We start from the raw sequence: 19,596 nt of genomic DNA on the forward strand, positions 1-19,596 counted from the left end.
TCATAATTACACTGTCAGTAGCGATGTGCGGCTCTGTGGTTAATGACTGACTAGCTACTGGTGCCCTGGGGTCACCCAAGACACAACACACCCAAATTACTCTGCCACAAATCACCAGCCAGCTAGCTCACCCCTGGCTAATCATGTAGATAATAGACGAGATGCTAATGGTGGTACTGCTGTACTAACGGTGATGAGATCTGGTGTTAAGGCCCCCAGAGGTGAGACAGCATGACTGGAGCCCTTTATGAATCAAGTTTATCAGACACAGATGTGTAATTATAGTCCCATCTCTGTTATGCCTGTAATCTACAGAATGAGCTGCATTAAGGATGCGAGGAGACAGACAGAAGGATAATGTACAGTAACAAGCAGAAGAGGACCCCCGAATCAGAGAGCAACATCAAAATCTCTGGATGACGGAAGGGAGGTGTGTATGAAATCTATTTAGTGTTGATATCTTTCAACATAAACCTAACGTCTACCTTTTAGCTTGGCTTTTGATTACAATGATTTAATTATAATCATGTTTTCACATGTTTTTATTGCATTTGACCTTTTCTTGAATTTTTGGTCAAAGACAAAACTATTCAGTCAGATCTGTCTGTTATGTTCTCTCTTGTTTTTAAGGATTCGGCAACGCCTTGACAATCTTTCAGCTGAGGATCTTATTATAATCGATCTTGGTCAGACGAGTCTCAAATTGCTTTACTCTTTATATTTGAATAGTTGTATTAATAATCTTTTTGAAATGACCTTAATTGCAGGGAAGGTGCTAGACAGCAGGTTTCACATTTCACACAGTTGGAGTTAATTAAATTCTAACAATGGAAAGATACTTCTTTCTGTGCTTAATACACATTTTAGAAATCGGAAGTGCTAATAAAGAAGCATTCATCCTCACTGTAACCAAAGCTCGTAATCTCTATTGGTATATTTTGCTACAGACAGGTATACACAGCCAAACCAAGTTCTTGTTTGGACTCAGTTTACCATTCTGTGCTTGCACTCCAGTCAGAGCAACATGAGTGAGCAGCTGAATGCTAAAAAGACTGGGAACCACCACAGCATTTAACTTCTCAGCTTCTATGTTGCCTGTTGGTTTTTAGTTAAGACTCTCAGCTTGTGGATAAGATGTCCAAACTGCTTCTCACTTTCTTGTTATTATTACGAAAATGTCCTTTTGCTGTATGTTCAGTCATTGTTAAGTCTACCTGACCTCATGGAGCCCTGCATGTCCTACAGCCACAGCGTGTGATAGAACTGAAGGATGTGTGAGTGGTCAAAGGTCACACTGTAATCCTATGGACTGATTAGTGTATGGTCACATACCCTGACCCTGCGTATAGACCCTCACATACATACTGATGACTGACTTTGGAAACAGGTGACAAGGGGAAAGAAAAACAGACAAACTGTGGAGCAATGGTGATAGATGTAGGGAGGAGGGAGGAAAAGAGGAGGAGGTGAGATGTGAGCTGGTTTGTAAGCAGTTTATAAATCATTCCATCTCCAGAAGAATTTGGTAGGCAAGTTAATACAATCCCTTTCCTGACCTTATTTATTAATTTCCACAATTAAAGCATGTTTTAGGCAGTATAGGTTTTTCAAGTTGTTGGATTATTTCAAACAAAATTTGTTAAATTCTCCAGAGCTTTGTTTTTGCATTTATTTGCTCCACATTTGGGGCTCACAGCACCACACCTCAATGTTTCATAGTCAGAGGACCATAATCCATGTAAGCACACCATTGCTATCTGTCTTATTGAATGCAAAATGGATTCCATCCGGGAATGCAACACTGACCAAGCTAAACATTTACAGTATACAAAGAAAAAAAATCAATTTACATGAAACTGAGAGAGGGAGGCAGAGTGTGTGGAGAGTAAGGTGGGATGAGGGGAGGGAGAAAAAGAGGAAGACAATGAGGATGATAAATTATAGGGAAAATGTGGTGTGAAAGTGAGAGAAGTCAGTGATAGAGTGTGGGAGGTGGGGAGCGAATGAGAGAATGCAGGATGCAGAAAGGGAATGACAAGACAGAGAGAGGTCTTCTCTCATGGCCAGCAGTTAGCTGATTGATGATGATGAGAATGGCAATGAGGAAGAACAGCCACCTCACTAGGAGGGAAAAACGAACACTGGCCAAGTAAAGAAGTGATACAAGGCGAAAGAGGAAGAGGCAAGAGTGCAGAGAATCTGCGTATCCATTTAATTATATCTGCCATATAAAATGATGGCATCCTTCCCTCACATCAATCAACAGTGATAAAAGGGAAAAAACAAAGCCAATAAAAAAAAAAAAAAATTAAGTTAAATGGGGCCAGGGCGTTAAAAAGGGGAGCAGAAAAAAAAGATCCGTTTTTCCATCCTTTTGTTGGCTTTAGCAATACAGAAATATGTTTTTGTTTATGTTGTTTCTCTATTTCTCAGTTTGTCTCTCTCTTTTTGTTAGCACCTCGTCATACCCTCCTCCCTCCATCATCACTGCTTTCCTGTTTCAAGCTCTCTCTTAACCTCGTTTCTCTCACTCTCAGTCCTGCTCATGTATCTGTCTCATCGCGCTGTTTCTTTCTCTGTCCATAGTGGGGTGGCCACCTGGTCCATTAATCAGAGCTGTCCGGTGCGGACAGTGGAGCTCACTGAGTGTTGCCCTTCCACCCCGCCTGCATTAGCAAGCCCTGTAAATCCTTTTTGGAGAGGAGAGGAGAGGTTTTCAAAGTCCCTTTATTACACCATTGCAGGGAAAACAGAAAAGCAAAAAATGGGAAAAGAAAGAACATCTTTAAGTAAAAAAACAAACAAACAAAATAACCAAAATAAAGCATCAAAGAAGAAATGAACAATCAATCACAATGATTAATATGTTTCTCTGCTTCGAAATTCACCACCAGCTCTCCACCAGAGCCCACTGAGCATAAAATGCCCCCAATAGTCCATCTGCCCCTGAAGGCCTATTGTCCACCGTCTGATAGTAGGAGTGTTCCACCCTGAGTCGGGCCTTCAACAGTCCCCCCAGAACTTTCACCGGATCCTCACTACCAGCACCCTGAGCCCAATTCTTGCATGTCAGTCAGCTGGTCAGCTTGGCAGAACCGGATAAAAAGTTCACTCACCAGTGTGTGGACAGCCTTCTTTTTTGTGCAATACTTTGGACCAAATATGAACAAACTGAAAGAAAAGTTATCTCCAAGACTCTGAGTGCTGAGAGCCGAGGACACCTAACAAATAAGTGTTCCAGGGTCTCAGTCTGACAGCAGAAACTGTATCTGTTTGTAGCTATTGCCCCATGTACAACCCTCCACTGGTGGTCTGCTGTCCGCTTTTCAACAGGCAGCTTGTACAGGCATCTCCAGCTGCCTTTCGGGGAAACATCTGGGCCAAAGAACTCAGTCCACCTCGACTCCTTCAACCACGCCAGAGAGCGCAAGTTCAGAACTTTTACACAGATTTCATACATTGTGATGTTGGCGTTCTGTCTGAAGGTGTCCATGGATGATGACGACATCATGCTAGAGATTTTTAAAATATAACAGCATCTTTTAACCTTGAACAGTATGTCTATGGACAAACCCATAAACCCACGCTGAACAAACTATTATCCATATTGGATAATCCTGACCACCCTCTCCACCACCTGCTGCAGGGACAGCGGAACACTTTCTCCAAAAGATTCCTCCAGCTCCGCTGTCACAAGGACAGATACAGGAGATCATTCCTGCCGACTGCAATAAGACTACAATAACTCACCTCTGGCAAAATACATCACATAACAATAACACTGTTGACTGTGTTTCTTGGTTGTTTGTATATAATATATATAGATATATATACTGTACTGTATATACTGTGCATTTTATATTTATATTTTTTACTGCTATTTACTGCTATTTTATTGCTTTTCTATTGTTCTATTATTATCTTATTGCTTCTGTATGCTGCTGTAGCGAAAAAAATTTCCCCTCGGGGATTAATAAAGTAACTACCTAACCTAACCTAACCTAACCGTAATTGTGGTCATACCTTGGACCTGGTGTTTACACTGGGCGTAAGTGTTCCCACTATGGAATTAATGGCTATGACTGTCTCGGACCATAAGTGTGTAGTTTTTACCTGTGAAATAGACCGTTTTAATACTGTTCAACTTCCCACTTCCTGCACTCGCACTTTTAATGAGCTTAGTGCCTCCAAATGCTCTGCACTTTTTAGCTATTTTAGTCCACCTGCGTCCAACCGTGCCAATTAACTGACTGTTTTAACTCCGTCTGTGCTTCTATATTAAATGATTTTGCCCAGTTCACCCGTGCAGATGAAGACCTCTCAGAAAGAGACAAGGTATCCTGCAGACAAAAAACATCTCCCTGGCCCATGATAAAGATGTTTACAGCATCAGCATAAGCAGACACAGCAAGGGGACAACAAAGACTGGAGGACCCAGGCAGTGACAGACCACTGAGCCAACTTCTCAGCCTGCACAACAGAGGCTCAATAGCAAGGCTGTATGGTTGCCCTGATATAGATCAACCCTGTCTTATCCCTCGCTGTACAGGAATCGGTGGACTCAGCCCAGCTCCCATTTTAACTAGACATTCAGCACCACTGTACAACAGACCCACCCAAGTCAAAAAAACATCACCAAGCCCAAAAGCCCTGAGTGCAGAAAACAGATAAGAGTGATCCACTCTGTCGAAAGCCTTCCCCTGATCCAGGGAAACAATGCCAACATCTACATCATGGCATTTAAGATATGTCAAGCACATTACAAATGAGAAAAATGTTGTCCATAATTGTCCTATCCGGGATACAAAAAGTTTGGTCTCAATTTACAATTATTTCCAAGTTGTCTCTAAGTCTGTTGGATAAGGCTCTGGAAAGCACCTTACAGTCAGTACAAAGGAGGGCCACTGGTCTCCAGTTCTTAAAAAGTGCCAGGTCTACTTTACTGGGCAGCAGGGAGAGTACTGCCCGCTGGCATGAAACAGCAATGTAAGTCAGAACCGATAACATTCCAGACAGCCATTTAGACAGAACAGCTTTCGTTCATCTAAAAGGTCAAAACCCATCTGTCTCTGCAGTACCCCAACAGATCGTATGAACTTATCAGTGTCACTGAAATATTCAGATATTAAATATTATATCAAATATTAAAATGGCACTTACTGATAGCACTTTGTAGTTTGGCTTTCTTGAAGAAATTGTATTTTCTTGATTCTTGTTGTTCTGGGTTTTGTACCCTCATGGTTGAAATGCACTTATTGTAAGTCGCTTTGGATAAAAGCGTCAGCTAAATGAAATGTAATGTAATGTTATTCACTCACTTTTGCAGATCTTTTGTAAGTTACATCCAAAAATGCATTTATTTCCTCTAAGGAATACATCTGTGTGCTTTTAGTACACGTTTCATTAATCGATGCAGTATCTGATTCCGTCTCACTCCATGTCCTCTCCTTCGCAAGATAGCTGGCTGTTGGATACTGCCTCGACACTCCATCCTTCATTAAAGGCTACGGTGTGATCTCCACCTGCAGAACCTGTAGCTGCCTCTTCACAAAGTTCTACAGACTGTGGTGGTGCTTTGGTACCAAGGATACAGAGGTTTTCCGCAGCCACAGAAGCCTGCCGGTTGTGAGACTGACCCTGATCCTCCTTGTCATTGTTGACATTGTTGTTATCAGAAACTAAAGCGGCGCCGGCCACGCTACCACCGGCCGCGGCCCCACCAACGGGACCGGCCGCGACCAACCACGGCCCCACCAAACACGATGATCCGCGTAGAGGGAGCTGAGAGTGGGGATACCTGCATAAGCGTGTCTCTGATAAACACGCCATTCTCTATCAGGTTGTGGACATAAGCCTCGCTTATCACGAACACAACCACAGCTTTATTCATCCTTGATGCAAAGGAAAGTTTGTCGTGTCCCACCTTTTTACAGACAGCCAGCAGGACCTCCTCTACTGAAACGCTCTTATCTGGTAGAACTACCCATATTCCTTGCCGGATTGATGGGGCTGGCGTCTCAGAGGATCCCACCCTCCCGAACACACCAAACAAAACCACTAATCACACGTTCTTCAACAGATAGATAAACTGCTCTGTAGCTTACCTGATCATGTGCATAGACAGATCGAAAGACAGAGGAAAATTCTCAAAGCAGTGAAAGTACAATCCAAAACTCTGCGCCACTCTCACATCCACCACTCACATGTCCACCACCCGCACTCACATGCAACCGGAAGCGGAAACGAGGAGAGGAGAGTGGAGGAGAGGGCATTCATCTGGGCATATATTTATGAGGTACAGTGGGTACGGAAAGTATTCAGACCCCTTTAAATTTTTCACTCTGTTTCATTGCAGCCATTTGCTAAAATCAAAAAAGTTCATTTTATTTCTCATTAATGTACACTCAGCACCCCATCTTGACAGAAAAAAACAGAAATGTAGAAATTTGTGCAAATTTATTAAAAAAGAAAAACTGAAACATCACATGGTCATAAGTATTCAGACCCTTTGCTGTGACACTCATATTTAACTCACATGCTGTCCATTTCTTCTGATCCTCCTTGAGATGGTTCTACTCCTTCATTGGAGTCCAGCTGTGTTTAATTAAACTGATTGGACTTGATTAGGAAAGACACACACCTGTCTATATGAGACCTTACAGCTCACAGTGCATGTCAGAGCAAATGAGAATCATGAGGTCGAAGGAACTGTCCAAGGAGCTCAGAGACAGAATTGTGGCAAGGCACAGATCTGGCCAAGGTTACAAAATAATTTCTGCAGCACTCAAGGTTCCTAAGAGCACAGTGGCCTCCATAATCCTTAAATGGAAGAAGTTTGGGACGACCAGAACTCTTCCTAGACCTGGCCGTCCAGCCAAACTGAGCAATCGTGGGAGAAGAACCCAAAGATCACTGTGGCTGAGCTCCAGAGATGCAGTAGAGAGATGGGAGAAAGTTCCACAAAGTCAACTATCACTGCAGCCCTCCACCAGTCGGGGCTTTATGGCAGAGTGGCCCAACGGAAGCCTCTCCTCAGTGCAAGACATATGAAAGCCCGCATAGAGTTTGCCAAAAAACACATGAAGGACTCCCAGACTATGAGAAATAAGATTCTCTGGTCTGATGAGACCAAGATTGAACTTTTTGGCGTTAATTCTAAGCGGTATGTGTGGAGAAAACCAGGCACTGCTCATCACCTGCCCAATACAATCCCAACAGTGAAACACGGTGGTGGCAGCATCATGCTATGGGGGTGTTTTTCAGCTGCAGGGACAGGACGACTGGTTGCAATTGAAGGAAAGATGAATGCGGCCAAGTACAGAGATATCCTGGAAGAAAACCTCTTCCAGAGTGCTCTGGACCTCAGACTGGGCCGAAGGTTCACCTTCCAACAAGACAATGACCCTAAGCACACAGCTAAAATAACAAAGGAGTGGCTTCGGAACAACTCTGTGACCATTCTTGACTGGCCCAGCCAGAGCCCTGACCTAAACCCAATTGAGCATCTCTGGAGAGACCTGAAAATGTCTGTCCACCAACGTTCACCATCCAACCTGACGGAACTGGAGAGGATCTGCAAGGAAGAATGGCAGAGGATCCCCAAATCCAGGTGTGAAAAGCTTGTTGCATCATTCCCAAGAAGACTCATGGCTGTATGAGCTCAAAAGGGTGCTTCTACTCAATACTGAGCAAAGGGTCAAAGGGTCATACTTATGACCATGTGATATTTCAGTTTTTCTTTTTTAATAAATTTGCACAAATTTCTACATTTCTGTTTTTTTCTGTCAAGATGGGGTGCTGAGTGTACATTAATGAGAAATAAAATGAACTTTTTTGATTTTAGCAAATGGCTGCAATGAAACAAAGAGTGAAAAATGTAAAGGGGTCTGAATACTTTCCGTACCCACTGTATGTCAGAAATTGCTTTTAAGAGGAGAAAAAGCATTTTTTCCAAAGTTGTTCTTAATAGCCCATTCTGTACGGAATGTATACTTTACTCTATTAATTGCTGAATCGACTAAAATAACCAGTTCCTTCAAAACATTTTCTTGATTGGCAACAAAAAAAAAATGCAGTTTCAATGCAGTGACTGTGGTATCTCAAAACTGACCTCAAACATCCACTAGAATCAGTGTATAGAATATAATCTGAGTGCCCAAAGGTTCAATTTCTTCATTAATTTAACAAAATGTTTTAGTCCATTGCCCAAAATCTGAGAATGTCTCCAATTGATCTCTCAGTGAACTGATCAGAACAGACCCAGGCCTTTGATTTTTCCTGTTATTTTGAGTCATGTAGTTTTGCCTGATTTAAATGTTATTTGTATCTGCCTGACTTTCTGGAATCTTGTACCGTTCATCACTTAATTAATGGAAACGTTCTAGACTTGACTTTGAACAGAGGGCACACTGGGAGGGCCCTCATTTACTGAATTAAATCCAACACACACCACTCCAGTGAAGCTTTGACCAATACATTGTTGATCCATCTTTTCACAATTAAACTAATGAGTAGTTTTAGTGAACATCAGGCCTTAAATTTCTCATTGCAGAACTGATGAAGCATCTTGGATAAGTGCCAGAGCAACTGACATTCTTGTGGCGTCATCAATTGTCCGCAAGTTGCTCAACTCATAGGCAAGTATTATTTTGTGTAGTTTATTATGTTTGAAAATTTCATGCAGCTTTTTTCATTTACATTGAGCACATCCTTCATTATTATTTTTATAATTGAATTCAATCAATTGGATGAATGATATGAAATATTGTTGCGATAGTTGATCATTTAAAGAAAAGCTTCCTCAGTTTTAAACATATACAGTTGTTTAATAGTCCGAGGTGGCATTCCTTAGTCCTGGTGAGTCCTAAGGAATGCCACAATTCAAGCATTGCCGAAGTAGCTGAAAGGTAACCTCATGGGAAGGGAAAAGGTATTGAAATTATGCATTACTTTAGCAAGACAGATCTTATTCCTTTCTCACAGCCCATCCTCCGGGAGTTTTATAATGATCGACCCTGGTGGAGTGCTCACAAAGGTAAAGGGGGAGGTTTTGAAAAAAAAAACAGCCTGAAAGCCATAGAGGTATGTCCTCATTTCCTCTCATTGTCCCTCTTTATGCACTTTACATTACTATACATTTCTTTTCTACCTATTTTTGAGGAAAGGGTGAACATTGTGCTATTACTAAGGGTGGGGCAAAAAACAAGTGGTGTTTTAATAAAACTCTGATAGGCTAGCAACCCATAGCAGCAAAGAAAGGCTTTTTTTTATGGCTTTTAAAAGTCTTTGTGAAGGTAACATTACAACGAACTGGTATAACCCTTATGTAGTGCTTGGATCAAAATGACCCGCAGCTGTGTTCAACCAAGTTCTATTTTATTTTCATATTTTTTGGGATCATTGGTGACAAGGAGGCTGTGAGGGTTTCTTTAAAGAATGATGACTAATGATCCCAAAAAATATAAAAATATAGAAATAAAATAGAACTTGGTTGAACACAGCTGCGGGTCATTTTGACCTGAGGACAACACGAGGGTTAATAACATCATTTGAAAGCAGTTGTAATCAGTCTGGACTTATTCATTCTAAACTGCACTGCAAGATGCGGTACAAGTACTCTCAATGTGTGATGCCTCCCTTCTGCTTGAACTAAAGGATGTTGTTGTAAAGTATATGTTGAGTTCCTAGGTGAAGATAATCTGATTCACACTTACACTGCACGTTGAGTTGGACCTGTGCCTCCCTGCGTTTGATGTTAAGCCCGTTGTATGGAGCAGTCTGGCACCGGTACGCCCCCATCATGTCCCGGCTGACGTTGTTTATCCTCAAGCGGCCATCAGACGTTTCCGTCACGGACATCCCCGATGGCATTAGCAGGTCCTTTTCTGTCCGTGACCACAGAATTGGTGGTCGTGGTTTGCCATCTACTACCAAGCACACCAGCTCAGCGGTGCCTCCCTCTCGAACGCTTACAACCTGACCTCCTGGTGGGACTGACAGCACTGGAGGAGAGACTGGAGGGAAGGAAAGGGTAGAAAAAGACATGACAAGAAAAAGGTGTAAGTTGGAGTGTCTTTCTTCAACAGAACTGGAACAAACAATTTCTCATTTTGTTCATACCATTTTCATTACAACAGTAGCTTCAGAAAAATCTACTTAAAAGCATTGAAAAGTACACAATGTCAGAATAATACAGTTTTCAGCCCGTGGCTATTTAAAAACATTTCTACCTGAAAAATACCCCCCAAATTTAGTCAGTAATGGCTCCAAAACTGTAAAGCCAGAGTTAACAACACTTTTCTGAAAGGGAGTCAGCCTCGTTATCCTTATCAGCAGGACAGACTGAGAATTTAAAAACTTAGTGAAAAGTTGACATTTTTGCCATCACTGATAAGATAAGAAAAACAGCCTTATAACAGCAAATCAGTAAACATTGATGTTATTGAACCTGTTCTTAGACTTATCAATTGTAGTTCTGCCAATTTTTAAAGGAGAAAAGGGATAGATACTGTATTAAAGTTGACCTTGTGTGTTTACAGTTGAAGCCATTACAATTTCAGAAAAAGTTTGTTAATGCACCTAAATAATACAGAAATATGTATTGGTTTATCAAAGGAATTTTTTTTCTTTTTAGCAGAGTAGCTAACAGATGACAGATGCCTACAAACTGCTCATGGGAATTTGTCTCAGTCTGACATGAACATTAAAAATGAAAAAGGAAGGACTCCCGGCTAGCATGAGAGGACGGTAGACGTGCCTTAGGGAGGCTCCCGTACTTCGGCACTTTTACATTATTTCATTTGAAAAAACATTTGATACTTTTGCCTGTACGGCTTCATCTTTACGTCTGAGAGACAATGAACCATAAACTGCGGACGAAGAAAGAGGAACGAGCCACCACACCACCGGGAAAGAGGACGGCTACGGCTACAACTAAAGTCAAGATGGGTAACTCTGATAACGCTACACGCTGTCACCTGAACTTCTCAAAAAAAAAAAGGGAGAACCTGTAATTAGAATTTAATTTATTATCAACCAAAAAAGCTGAATAGCTCCTGTTGTATTCTCGCGGCCAGTCATACGAGTATGGAGACAAGAACAGTCAGCTGCTGGCACATCAGCTGAAGCGGGAAACAGCCTCACGACTGATCCCTGAAATTAAAGATGGTCGTGGCAACTTGAAAACAAGCCTGCAAGAAATGAACAATGTTTTTGAGGCATATCACACTAAACTGTATACCTCACAATCTACCTCAACTAAAGGACTAGTGACAACATTTTTAGACGGCCTCGACTTCCTCTCTCTTGAGTCAGATAAAATCGCGGAACTAAATCGGACAATAGAACTAGAAGAAGTCCAAGCAGCAATTACAACTATGCAGAGTGGCAAGACTCCAGCGTCTGATGGCTTTACGGCAGAGTTTTAAAAAACATTTAAAGACAAGCTTTCTCCAATTCTTCTTAGAATGCATCAGGAGTCGCTGATAAAGGGTACTCTTCCACCTACTCTCTCACAAGTAACCATCACACTTTTACTAAAAAAGGATAAGGACCCTTCTGATTGTGGATCTTATCGGCCGATCTCACTTCTTAATGTAGATGTGAAAATCATTGCAAATGTACTGGCTCGCCAATTTGAAAATATCATGCCTTTAATCATTTCTGAAGACCAAACTGGTTTTATAGAAGATTGTCATTCATTTTCCAACATCAGCACGTTACTCAATATAATTCACACTTCCCACTCCACACTGGTCCCGGAAGCAGTTGTCTCATTAGATACGACAAGGCTTTTGATGGGATTGAGTTGGAGTATCTATTCACGGTCCTGCAGAAATTCGGTTTTGGTGATGTATTGGGCTCCTGGATTAGACTTTTATATTCATCTCCGCAAGCATGTGTCAGTACCAACTAACTATGTTCTCCATATTTCTCTTTAACAAGAGGCACACGCCAAGGATGCCCACTTTCCCCTTGGCTTTTTGCAATCCATTGCATTGAAAACAACTCCACTTTTGCGGGAAGTACGGCGGGGTGGGATAGAACATTGTGTAACTGTACACAGATTACCTTTTTTTCTATGTGAATGACCCAGTGGCATCTTCCCCTACAACTAAATCGATTCTGGATGGATGGAATTTGGTTCAGGATATAAATTAAACTTCAAAAAGAGTGAACTGTACCCAATAAATGATTTGGCGGGTCAAATTCAACAGTCTTCAGTACCTTTTTGTTTAGCCAGTTCAGGTTTCAGGTACCTTGGTGTGAATATAACCCGTAGTCTTGCCTCTCTTCATACAGCCAACTTTACCCCTTTGGTTGAAAATATGAAAAATTATCTTCTTAGATGGAGCAACCTGCCTCTGTCACTATCTGGCAGGGTGCAATCTATAAAAATGAATATATTCCCCAAATTTCATGACTTGTTTAGATGCTTACCAATATTATTTTAAACTTTACCTGGGCAGCCAAGTCGCCACGAGTGAGCAAGGTCTTTCTCCAATGCCTAAGGGACATAGTTGGCCTGGCCCATCCTAAATTTATTTTCTATTATTGGGCAACTAACATTCAAAAAATATAACTCTGGATTAATGCCCCTAAGACTGATTGGTGCATTTTGGAGGCTCAATCATGCTATTCATCTTCTCTTCCTGCATTGGTATATGCATCTCTTCCGATAAAACTGTCCGGCCACTCTTCTAACCCGATTGTCCTTTCTACTCTTAGAATTTGGATTCAATTTCGTCTTCACTTAAAATTTATAACAGTTTCTTCTCTGGGTCCGATTAGTAATATAATTATTTATTCCCACATTCTGTAGTGGACAAAACCTTCTCACAGTGGAAAAGAAGAGGACTGAAGTGTTTCAGGGATCTTTATAATGGTGGTCACTTCTCTAGCTTCGACTCTCTTTGTAAGAGATGTGACCTGGACCGTTCAAATCTCTTCAGATACTTTCAGGTCTGCCACTTTGTGGTGAAACAGTTCCCTTCATACCCTAACCTCCCATGCAAAACACTTTGGTAAAGCCTACTGGATACACATCCAACTCAGAAGGGACTGATCTTTAAAAGTTTACAATCAGATTATAACTACAATTGATACCTTTTCTGCAATTAAAACTAAATGGGAAAGTGAGTTATAGATGAACTTGACAGAATTGGTGGGTAGGTGCACTGAATAGGGTGAACACATCTACGTCTTGTGCCAGACTTGGTCTTATTCAGTTTTAAAGTGGTCCATAGGATGCAGTTTAGTAATGGCAGACTAGCTAACCCAAGATGCATACACACATTTTGGGCTTGTCCTAAACTTGAAGATTTCTGGAGCTATGTTTTTGATATTTTAACTATAGTTTTAGGGATCAAGGTACAACGTAGCCTATTCTGGGAATCTTTGGAATCCCAGACAAACCCATCCTATAGAGGGATATTATTGCCTTTATCACTCTTCTGGCACGTCGTAGAATACTTTGTGCTTGGAAATCTCCAAATTCACCATCACAGTCTGCCTGGTTTAAGAATGTGATGTTTTTCTTAAGTCTTGAAAAAATGTAATATGCATTTAGAGGCTGTAATGACCATTTCAAAAAGAAATGGCAACCTTTAATTTCATATTTTCACAATCTATCAGTGTTGCTCTGAATGAGACACGTCTGGTAACTGATTTATCTGGTCCTCTGTCCCTCCCTTATCTGTCTGATTAACTGTAACTTAACTTAACTATAGTTTTACAATAACAATAGCGTACTATAGAAACTTTATGTAATTGCATGTGAAGGCCATATGTGTGGGTGGGTTTGTGGGTGGGTGTTTGGATTTAATTTGTTTGTTTTTGTTACGCTCTTTTATCTTTGTTTGCTTTACTTTCCTGTCCTTTTCTTCTTTACCATTGTAAACTGTTTAACACACACACACAAAAAGGAAATACTTGTTCTTTGATTCTTGTATGTCATATTGTGCATTTCCACTCATAAAGTATGTTGAAAAAAAAATTAAAAAGGAAAGTAAAGTCTCACCACTGTTCTGAGAGATGTTGACATCCACACGAAGCTCCGGTACCCTGCTCCCTGGGAAGTTTGCTACACAACTGTAAGTAGCCAAGTCTCTGAACTTCATGTCCACAATCTCCAAACTGCTGGTACCGGGCGCCATGTCTGGGTCACTGCGGAGTAAAATCAGGCTATCGGAGTTGAAGACTGGAGCACCGTTCTTGTACCAGGTGTAGTTGACCTTGTCCTGTGGTGTGGCATCAACATGGCACGACAGCTTGAGGTCACGACCCATTTGGATGGTCTCACTGTCCTTGTTGGAGTCTGGTGTAATCTGGAAGGTCAGGTTGCTCATTGCTGTGTGCGGTGGTGGCAAGGTGAAAAAGAAGAGACAAAATTATTAACTATATGGCACAGTCTAATTAATAAGAATACATGCTGGTGTGAATTTTGTATGCTCTTAAATTTACATATTGTCTCTGTAATCTGTAACTATGTAACTAATATTGTTTTTGAGATGGAAAGCACTTATGTAAATAGCTTGCAGTTCAAGTTCACAAACTTATGAATGCTTTTAATCTAAATGCATGTTTATTGAGCTTTAAAAGAGATTGTGTAACCTGTTGATGAGCTCTTATTTGTACATAATGAGGATATTACGAACAAATACCTGCGTTTGCCAAACATTGGTTGAAGTATACACAAATTTCCTATGTTTTGCTGGCATGAAAGACAAATACTGGCAATCACTTTGGTGGCTTCATTGCACATTGAACCTCCCAGAAAGTCCCAGCTGAGGTGGTGGTAATGTCAGGTAAAATGTGAACTTGGTGAGAATTGTGTATAAGTGATGCTTAACATCATGGGCAATGTCTGCCCTTTTTTTCTCAAATGTATTATTAGTGTCACTAATTCTTGGACCGTCCTAGATTGGCCAGATAGCAGGTGACTGTATAAAAGGTTGTGGAAGCCAGCAAACTTTTTCTTTGTTGCTCAATTTGATTCATTTTGAAAAAACATCAATGCCTGCTGGTATATATTTTTCATGTGACTAACCATCTCCAAGTACAAAGATTTGCTGGTCCAAATATGTCAAAAAAGTAAACAATTTCCATGGGATGTACATATTTTTTCACATGACTGTATGTCAGGCCAATAAAGTTTACGTTTGTTTGGTATAAATGTAGATTCAAATTAAGAATTGATTGATTGAGTAATTGATTAAGAAAAAGATACACAAATAAAATGAGAATAAGAATAAACTTAGAAATTAAATCAAAAAGACAGAATTGATACAACAGTGTGAGTGAGAATAAGAAACTAAAACAGTAATTAAAAAGGAAGACGTACATGAAGGAAGAGCAGAAAGAACGCTAATATAGAATGGTAGATGTGCGACAGATTTGTGAGGCGTAAAGTGGGGGTTGTGTGACAAAAAGAAATCAAAGGAAAAAGGAAATTGTAGAATAAAAGAAAGTGAAAGAGAGGAAGAAGCAAATTGTGAAGGAGGGTGAAACAAAAGGAACCAGATTCAGAATAAAATAACAGGGGGATAAGGAGGGGGGGGGAAACAAAATCAAGGACAAAGAGTAACTCTCACACTGTCACATTTAATTTTCAGTTTCAAAGGCTGCGTTTCCCCAACAGATTTCCATGTTGAATACAAAACAGCTCTCTGTTTCCCCACTAAAGGGAGAGAGAGGCGGCGAGGAGAGCAGAGCCTGATTTAAACTCCTTTCCAGCTTGTTAACAGGATGCTTGGGTGGAGCCATGGCTATGAGGCAGTGACCATATGGTTAAAATGCAGCCTTACCTGAATTGTGTGCGTGCGGGCCTGTGTGTGCGTTTGTGTGTGTCTCCTGCCTACCTGCACACTTCTATCGCTGTGGACTGTGAGTGTGTGTCTCTTTCCGCGTATTACCACCTGCGCTGCTGTGACAGTGCGTTCAGGCCCATTAAGCTAACAGGAGAAACCCATCCAGCATACGTTCTCTACAGTGTTAACTAACAGAAGAGACTTTCGCTAATTGCTTCCACTCCAGTCTAACTAATTGGAGTGAATAAAGATGATTAAAGGGGCTAAAAATAGCTGGAGGGGAGGGAGAATAGAAGGCTTCAGTATTAACGGCAGGGAAATGACAAAAATAACAATATTTAACCCGCCTATTCTGACAAGATTCACATCAGCTTTTTGTAATGATGGATCAAAAATACCCCCTTCACACAGAGACATACACCAAACACACACACAAACTCTGCATAATCATACTCTATATAATCACAGTCAAAGAATGAACCTAGCAAACACGTTTCATTCTCAGGAAGGTGAACAAATTCATAATTTTAGCAACTTGATTGAGCTTGGCAAAGCTTGAGGTGTTAGCAATGAAACATATGCTCGGTTTAATCTGATGTTTTCAAGAAAACTAATATATTATTGTCAGGTATGTGTGTGTGTTGGTATTGTTAAAAAAAAAATAATAATTTTTTTTTTTTTGGTTATGATCCATTGTTTCCTGTCTCGCCAGCTATTAAACATAACTAAATGCATCAGGAATTTCCAGTTTTGAAAGTAGTGAATGAGGAAAATGTTGATGGATACTGGATGAATTATGTAAAATTTGGGCTTACTCACAATGAGTGCCTGTCATGTGTTATATTATGTATAATATGAGATATACAGAGCTAAGCTATTTATTTTTCAGAAAATAATTACACTAGGCAACTTTTCAAAGACCCAGTGGTTGTTTTTCTCCCATTTACCCTGATTTTGAAGGTATTTTCTTAATCGTAATGGACAATCTGGACGAAAAATTATTCTGGTGCACAAAAAATAAATACATATTTGTCCAGTTTAAAAAGAGCCAAAGGAAATGGCCCAAAACATCTTGGTTTTGGCCACCACAACACACAAATATTTTATAATTTTCATTCATGTTATTTCCTATAATTTCCTTGAATTTAATGCTAACAATATTGGTAGCACATTTATTTTAAAAAGATACTAAAACATTGCCCTCACTGGGAAATAATGTAATTCATAGTGCTGCTCTGAATTTTTGGTTTATGCTGTTAGAAGAGTATTTAAGGAATCTGGAAACACTTTCAGAATCAGTGTAACTGTTCTGGGTTTTTGGAAGGCCGAATGTTTATTTTGCCGAAAATCTGGTAATCTTTGAGGGTGACTAAAGAAATAATGAGAGGGACAAATCAGGGCTAATCTGCACCCAAACCTCCCCCTCACCAATAAATCACCTTATTACTCTCCATCTTTTCCTTGGGAACAAACACACACATCCATTACTTACTCCTGACAATGATGTTGAGGTTCTTGCGAGCAGGGTTGCCCACATTATTGACAGCGGAGCAGTTGTAGAAGCCTGCATCTGCTGGTGTGACAGCCCGCAAAATCAGCGTTGGCCCTCTAACTTGGGCACTGAGTGGAAGCTCGTCAGAGTAACGTGACCACGTCACATTGGGCAGGGGGAAACCTGCAGTCACCTCACAGGTTAAGAGCACATCCTGCCCAGGGTCCACCACCACTGTGTCGTTGACTGACAGCCGGATCATTGGGGGACCTGAGGGGAAGAGACACAGGGAAGAAAGAAAAGAGGAACTCACTGCATGGAACAGAACTGAATTGTTTTCTTACACCTGTAAGGGCTGGTGGCTACAGATAATGGAGCACACGGATGTTGAAGACTTACAATAATAGAGCTCTATTTTCCTCACTCTAGGAAAATGCTGGTCTAAATTATTTGCGCTGGGAGTAGATGTGGTGTGGGCAACTTTTTGGGAAATTTGGTGAACACAAACGCAAGCACATCTGTAGCGCAGCGGTACATAGATAATTCTAAAGTGTGAAGTGGCCTTTCAAATCAGCTCCCCAGTACCATCACCAACTGAGATATTCACCCCAGCAGAGGATGTAGCAGACTCAACAGTATCAGCTGTGAGCGTCGAGAGTTTTTGGGGGTGTAGAGAAAGAACACTCATCCAATAAACTGAAATCATGTGCTGGAACAATGTTGAAGATGTAAATCAGATGTAAATGTAAATTACTCACAGTCAAAGCTCCAGATGCGCTTAATTTATTAGGAACACTGATAAGAGCAATAAACTCAAAACGTCACTGATGTTGCAGTGTTAATAAATTAATTGCATCAGGAGCTTTGAGTGTGCATAATTTACTTTCCAATAATTAATTAAATGGCAAAAGTGGTCGTGTGCAACTATCCATAACCTTTTGTGCATAAATGATGCATATTAGTTGGGTCTGTTGGCCCTAACCCACGAAATTAGCTCTGCACCAGCTGCATTGCACATTGAACTGGTCTGAGCTGGCAGAAATGCAAGCGTGATTGCACCTCACAAATGGCATCAAAGTTGCACAGCACATGCTCATCTTCATGGACACACCCACCAAGCCATTCCTCCCATCTCGGCGGGTTCATGTTGAGCCGCGAAAATGCTGAAAAAAGCCCCTTGCACTGCATTAAATTCCAAATAAGCCTGGATCAGCATTCAAACCAGCTTTGCGCAGGTACGAAAGTAGGGCCCTTAATGTTAACTGTCTGTCTTCACCTGTCATATCACGATGCAAATATAGATTTCTCAATAGGGTTCTGTGATAATTCGTAGATTTTGCGTTGAAGTAATGATATTATTTTCATTTTTAAATGAGGAGTATTATGTTAACACCTGTTTGTGTGTGTGTATGCACGTGAAACTGTGTGCATGTACACATACTCTTACCAGAATTTTCCACTAACTCATTCCATATGAAGGTCTGCGGCTCAGAAGCAGTTTTTATAAATATGTTGTTTGGCATCCCAGTCTTTAAACACCACAGTTTCTGCTATTGTGTTTTACTAGCAAGGTAATATTAATGGATTTACCACTCAATACTTTATACCATATAATACAAGTAATATTTTTTATAAACCTATGTAATTTAGAGAGACAAATATGTATTGAGCAGTAATGTACTAAAATATTCTCCAAACCAGTTGGATGGATATTTCAGGGGGGTAGTTACAGCTGTCTACGGGGATCACATCTCCACTATCTTCTGACTTTACCTTGAATAGGATAACTTTTGTAGCGCTTAAAATGGCACTTACTTTTAGCACTTTGTAGTTTGGCTTTCTTGAAGAAATTGTATTTCCTTGATTCCTGTTGTTCTGGGTTTTACCCTCATGGTTGAAATGCACTTATTGTAAGTCGCTTTGGATAAAAGCATCAGCTAAATGAAATGTAATGTAATGTAACTATGTAAATCCCAGCAAAACATTCTACGAAATCAGCACCAGCACAGAGCAGCTCTTTAATATTTAGTTCTGACTGTAGATATGATGTAATGTGTAGATATACGTGAATATGTGCAATTTGTTTCTCATTGTATGTGTGTGTGCCTGTGAGCCAGTGTGCATTAATGTGTGTTTGAACTTCCAGCATTTTCTCAAGCCACACTAATTCGTGTCCCTGTTCCCCTGCTCTAATGTCATTTCTGAGCCACTGTGTCCATTTCACATGTGACCTTACAGAAAAAGTACAGGATGACCCAAAATGCAACTGCGAAAAGGGACAGAAGATATCCTTTTGCC

At 40.6% G+C, this 19,596-nt stretch overlaps 1 protein-coding gene across 2 annotated transcripts in view; it reads right to left on the reverse strand.

Moving 5' to 3' along the window:
* Positions 1 to 19,596, reverse strand: part of LOC138213083 (MAM domain-containing glycosylphosphatidylinositol anchor protein 1) — a 171,109-nt gene that overhangs the window by 38,255 nt on the left and 113,258 nt on the right. For both annotated transcript variants that reach the window (XM_069173935.1, XM_069173934.1), the window contains exons 7-9: positions 17,299 to 17,568; positions 14,018 to 14,347; positions 9,714 to 10,013 (exon numbers count right to left, since the gene is read on the reverse strand). In XM_069173935.1, the coding sequence (XP_069030036.1) occupies positions 9,714 to 10,013; positions 14,018 to 14,347; positions 17,299 to 17,568 (900 nt within the window). The remainder of the gene's footprint in view (positions 1 to 9,713; positions 10,014 to 14,017; positions 14,348 to 17,298; positions 17,569 to 19,596) is intronic.

The sequence above is a fragment of the Embiotoca jacksoni genome, unplaced genomic scaffold (genome assembly GCF_022577435.1).
Source record: "Embiotoca jacksoni isolate LCO1_2020_lvr unplaced genomic scaffold, fEmbJac1.0.p SCAF_6, whole genome shotgun sequence".
NCBI lineage: Eukaryota > Metazoa > Chordata > Actinopteri > Embiotocidae > Embiotoca > Embiotoca jacksoni.